Source organism: Triturus cristatus, chromosome 6 (genome assembly GCF_964204655.1).
Source record: "Triturus cristatus chromosome 6, aTriCri1.1, whole genome shotgun sequence".
NCBI lineage: Eukaryota > Metazoa > Chordata > Amphibia > Caudata > Salamandridae > Triturus > Triturus cristatus.
Window position 1 is genome coordinate 522,180,612 of NC_140589.1, and position 6,000 is coordinate 522,186,611.

The 6,000-nt window shown below is 42.0% G+C and overlaps 1 protein-coding gene across 1 annotated transcript in view; it reads right to left on the reverse strand.

Moving 5' to 3' along the window:
- LOC146817362 (CD109 antigen-like) overlaps positions 1-5,784 on the reverse strand; it is a 469,596-nt gene extending 463,812 nt beyond the window's left edge. Inside the window, exon 1 of the mRNA XM_085610954.1 lies at positions 5,636-5,784. Within this exon, the coding sequence (XP_085467080.1) occupies positions 5,636-5,712 (77 nt within the window). The 5' untranslated portion in view covers positions 5,713-5,784. The remainder of the gene's footprint in view (positions 1-5,635) is intronic.
- Positions 5,785-6,000: the final 216 nt, after the last annotated feature.

The following is a 6,000-nucleotide window of genomic DNA, read 5'->3' on the forward strand; positions in this document are numbered from 1 at the left end:
ACAAAAAGTGAGGTGAAAGATCCCCTTGAACTGAACAAAGAAGAATTGGCGGCATTCAAACAGCTGAAAAACAGACTTTGTGAAGCCCCTGCCCTGGGTATGCCAGACTATGAAAAGGAGTTTGATCTCTTTCAAAGTAACTTTAGATACATTAGCAGGACATACTGAGAATATGACTAATATAGTGAAAAATTCACAAAAAGTAATACCGGTCAGAACAAGCACAGAGCATGTGCATCAAGATAGGTCAATAAATGATTTCTCTAGTAATGTGTTTTCAAAATTGTTGTATGAATATGTTAAAACAATGGAAGTAAGGGATTGCTACGTCTGCATGCAATTACCTGCATCTGTTTCAGAAGGGGTGACTTATCATCCCCTCCCAGCAACTTATGGAATAACATGTAGCGTCTTAACTAGTATATTTTATCAGGTAGGAAAATTAGAATATAATTTGTCTAACATAGATAATATTCTTGGATGATTGCCCATGAACAAAGAATTAAATACAGCTAAAGAAGCTAATACATTAGGAGAAATTTTTTATAGAAACTAAAGGACTAACTCTAGAGTATATTTTTAAGAACAATTTAACTTGTAGTTTGAAACCAGAAGAGAAAACATTCTTGGATATGGTTGAGGAGAGAAGATTGAAAATACACAAGAATGCAGAAGGACATAAAGGAGGGGAAAACATTTGGGCAATAATGGGAACAAGGAAACGCAAGGTGATGTTAGACCGACAATAGCTATAGATTCACCACAGAAAGGCAAATTATGCATCATGAGAGAAAGATCCCAATATGATTACATATACATAGGGACAAGTGAGTGTCATGATACATACTTTATTGCATCCGGATGGGGATTTAGAGGAGGAGAAGACCCAGTTTTTCCTGGATTGTATTATATTTGTGAGAACAAGCCTTATTACAGGCTGCCTGAACATTGGTATGGCACATGTTATGTAGGCCTGGTCTTTCCAAAGATCTTTCACATGGATAGAGTAGAAAATAGTGGACCAAATAACCTACTAATGCGTAGCAGAAGAGAAACCTGGTTAGAAATTGTAGGTGATATTTTTGGAGCCTTGATACCAGCAGTGGGAATATCTTTGAATGCAAATAATATTCGGAAACTGTCCACCATAGTGGATCGTTTGTCAACAAGCACCGCTGGAGGATTTCTATTGGTAAACACTGAATTGGTTGCCATGCGTGCTATGATTATGCAAAATCGACTTGCCCTCGATATTCTATTGGCAAAAGAGGGTGGAGGCTGCTATAAAAGCTTTCTTAGGTAAGTTAGGTAGTACTATAATAGGGAAAATATTATTTCCTTTAACTTGTGTGATTTTCGTATTATTATTACTTAGATTAGGATGTATGTGTTGTAGATATAGAAGAAATAAAAAGAAGGTTAAAAGAAAAATTTACAAAAAGAGAGAAAAGAAACCAGAAAAAGATCTCAATGAAATTGAAATGGAAGAGTGGAAGGAGAGTATGTATGATAGAACCCAGAGAGAAGATGAAGGAGAAACATAAATTTAATTAAGCAAAAAGACATTTCAAATTTCTGCAAAAGGGGAAACAAATTTGGAATTTTTGGGTTGGTTTGGTGGTGATAAAATCACCAAAGGGGGGATTGCTGGAGCGGGTAAAATAAAATATTTTGGTATACTCAATCCATTTTCATAAGTTTATTAAACCGACTAAGGAACTAATTCTAATGAATAATAATGTGTGGTAATTGAATTAATCAACCTTATTAACCAAGAGAATATACGTGGGAATGCATTTGCATGGCTAAAATATTAAAGTGAACTAAGTTTGTACGCATATTAAATTTATATGTTTAGTTTAAGCAATGTTAATGTATTTTGCGCTTAAATAAACCAGCATTAACGGCTTTTAATGTCGCATATGGCTAGATAAATGCATACACATAAGGTTATTAATGAGGGAATAACATTGTTTTATTCATTTTTCATGTATTAATTACGGTTTGTGTTTCTTTTACCTTAAGTTGACTATTTCGGCCTGCTAAAAGATGGCCGCCAACTGAATCCACACTAAAGTACATGACTTCATGCAATTGACAGCAGAGGAAGGCGTCTGCACTGACTACGTAGCAACCTCTCCTTGAACCCCTGAACCAGGTCCATGAAGACTACTCTGGGCGAGATGCCAATGTCCCTGAACACGGAAGAAAATGTTGCAAACTAGGAACCAAGAGCCACCTTTTCACAATAGACTGATACTTTCCTGACCTGGGAACGATTTTCCCATACGCCTAGTTTAATACATCATCCGTATGAGAACTTTTAATTTGTTTCTTAAAATCTTGGGACGGGGCTGAATTCAGCCAATGAAAAGCCTAGAAAATATGAAATGTTTCTATTATATGTAAATTTTAGTATAAATATTAGTAGTCCAGAGAGGAAGGTTAGGTTACCACCCAACGAGCTTGAGACGCACCCTGATCGATGCTATTCACTACGCTGACAGCAGAGGACGGGACTGTAGACTCTTTGATGAATTTCTGAGGACCCGATTCTGACTTAGAGAACGACAATTAGCCAGAATAGGTAATTATGACACAAGATACTATTGCATTTGTTAGGATTTTAACCTGCAATTTAATTAGATAAAGAAAAATTATTGTTTGAAGAACTGTGTCGGGTGGTTATTTCTTGAAAATGTTTATTTTTTAGTATAAGAATTGAAGTGTTTGTCATCAAATCTCTAGTTCAACTAAATGATCCGATCGTCCTCCGGATGGAGGAATTTTTAGGGTTAAATTAAATAGATGTGGTTTCCTCCATCCAAAGAAAATAGAACTGTAGTTCAGAAATAAATTGAAGATCTCTCCTCTAGGCACGGATAGATTGATGAGAATGAATGTTGGTGTTATGGGCCCCACCAGCGTATGATGTATGTATGTGCGTGTGACTGTGGAATCATTCTGTGCGTGGAAGCAGGAGGAGATTTTGTGTTGTGAACTGCACCAATGTGTGGTGTAAAGATATTAGTTATTATTTTGATGGGTTTTATTTTGCAGGTATGTCTACATAAATTTTGTATACTGTGGAGTTCAGTCCAATGTCATGTTTTACATAATTAATGTCTAAAAACTGTTTACAGTAACATGGCATATTAGTTACTACTTCGTTTGCAATAAATGTCGTATTTTGTGTGTCCTTGGTCAGGCGGTAAGGTCATGATTGGTAAGCCTAGTATTCTGCCCTGAGTGGCCAGCATCATGTAAATCCAGGGGCAGTGACAGCCGGTCAGTAGGCTGTCAGTGTGCGGGGGCCAGGAGAGTCACTCTTTCCAGTAGGCCTGTGGCCACCCTCGCACGCGCATGCACATCAGGGCGCAAGTACATAGAACTGCCGCCCCCGTTAGGGAGGTTAAGGCGCTGGGCGTAGGGGGGGCCCGGGGGAAAGTATCTGTCCGATAAGCTGTACCCCCTACCCAAGCCTCCTCCGGTGGAGTAGTACCCTTAGCAAGCTCTGGGGCTGCCCGTCATTGACCTTGCCGTAGGCTCTAGAGGGGACATGCAGAAAGTAATGTATATGTATTGTTAGATTACGTTAGGAACTGAGTTTGTATTAGAACATGTTAAGGTTAGCCAAATGATATTATGTATCTATCCATGTATCTAGACCTTCTTCGTAAAATGTAACAATGTAAATTAATAATTGTTTTGTATGTAATAAATACGGCCAGGGGGTCACTCCCCTTAATCCCAAAAATTTGTGTGGTTTGAAATGCTTGCAAGTGGGAGGGATGACCTTCTCAACCGAGGTATATCGGGGGTTTATAGTACAAGAAGGGACTTAGGCAGTACCAGGCCATATGGACTATCTCACGCCCAGAATACTATAATTATTGTTTCATGCATGCCAAAACATAGTCCGCGTTTTTATTTGCTGTCTGCTACTGGTTCTACTTATGATTTTGGAACTACAGGTGCCACAAAAGGCAAAGGAGAGCAAAGGAAAGTATACTGCTTGCCATGGGCAGAATGGGCTGTAGGCAGACTCGCTTCCTAATAAAGCAGCCTCTCTCAGGTCTCAGCAGTTGGGAGTGTATGCACCTCCTTCAATTTCCACACCTATTTCCTTTAGGACTGTCGCCCCTTACTCTGTAAATCAGTCTAAGTGCTTACAAATAATCAAACTCTGTTGTGGGAGCCATTAAGTGCTAGGTGCGTACACCACTGCTTCATGAGGGGCCCCATGGGGAGGGGAGGCGAAATAGGGACCACCAAGGAGGACAGACCTTCCTCTGTTCGACTAGGTGGCTCACCGGTTTAGCCCCTCTCTCGCTCATTCTGACCATCATTTCAGGAACCCCTCACTGTCATGTCTGGGACTGTAGCCAGCTAGGGGAGCTGAGCTGGCACGTGAAGGTGAAAACTCAAGTTCTTCCGCCTCAACTCGATTGTCAGAGGAGGCCTTCCTACATGAGCCCCGGATAGCCATATCTTTGAATGGCTAGGGTCAGGGTGCCTCTCGGGGCCATCTACTCCTTGGGCATGCCCTGCCACCACAGTCCCCGCTGCTCAGGGCCGCTAGGCCTAGCGCAGCTCCACCTCTAGGTCTCCACTCAGCTCACCACTGTGAGTCACCACATACATCTACGGCCACAAGGCTGCCATGGTGCCCAGCACAAAAAGCCAAGACAGAAACCTTCTCCTATCCTGCGGGGATTCAGGATCACTGGGTCTGCGTCAGTACTGTCCACCTCAAACCCTTGAACAGAATGATGCAGGCCATGAAGAGCGTCCGCCAGCTTGACCATGCCCTGGTTTGCCCCATCAGATCAGGACTACAACTGCCAGAACCCATAGTTAACAAGCACTGACAAGGGCAATAGACCTGGCGTTGACCACCAACCTCTTGACTTTGTCAATGCGTGTTCTCTTTTGTCTTGGTTTTTGCAATACTTTCTGAATGTGGAAGCTGCAAACCTCTCATCAATCTAAGAAAACTGGCTGATAGCCAAAGTATAATTTTTAGTTTTAAACAGCACACATTTCTATAGTAGACCTTAGCACTTAAGAAAACTGCTTCGAGTGAGGACGTGCTCTAAGTTAGATTGGCTGAAGTGGGTTGACCCACTGCCCCATGCTAGATACTACAGTGGGGAGTAGGGTTTGAACGGCACAATAACAGACAAATGGATGAGGAAGGCCGGTTGAAACCCCGTAAAAGTATAATATGGCATATCATTTTAGTAAAATCAAACGTTCGTGGCTAACGCCGGACCTAAAAAACATGACACATTGAAGAGCTTTACATAATACATGAGAATCGCAAAAATGTTTTTAAACAGCATGCGCCCCAAGTACTGAGACTGGAAGAAGGCTACTACTGCAGGGGGCTAGACAGAAGAATGCGCTTTCTGTTAGCTGCTGCGCTCTCTTCTTTCTGACGACGAGAAGATTATTATTGCTAAACCGTTTACTTTAAATAAAGCTGTAAAATGGCAATAATACCCCCGTTTGAATGTTAATAAATTAACCCATTCATGTATGTGTGTGGTCCTACGGCGTAAATATGGCAAGCGGGGGTTAAAGGTACGTGGTGCGAACAGGAAGACACCAGAGCAGGCAGGAGCGAGCTTACCGGGCAGTGCAGGAGTGCGCAAGGACCATGCACAGGAGGCAATGCTTCACAGAGGCGGCCCACGGCAGATGCATCATGTTTCGCTCGGAGGAGCTTGTCGGGGAATGAAAACCCTGTGCATTCCAGGAAGCCTTTTATATCCCTCGATCTGCGCGCCCTGCCCTCAGGGGCCTGCAGGAAGGGAGTAATGGACCTCACTACGTGGGATGAAATCAGACTGAATAATTGGGATATTCGCGTGTTGTGCAATGTATTTATTTACTTTGTTTGCTACCTGCCCTAACATCCTTGAGGCTAACCGTGCCCCGCCCAGGTACCCTCCTAATTCTGTTTTCCTATCTCTTAAGAACAAGCTTTACGGACGT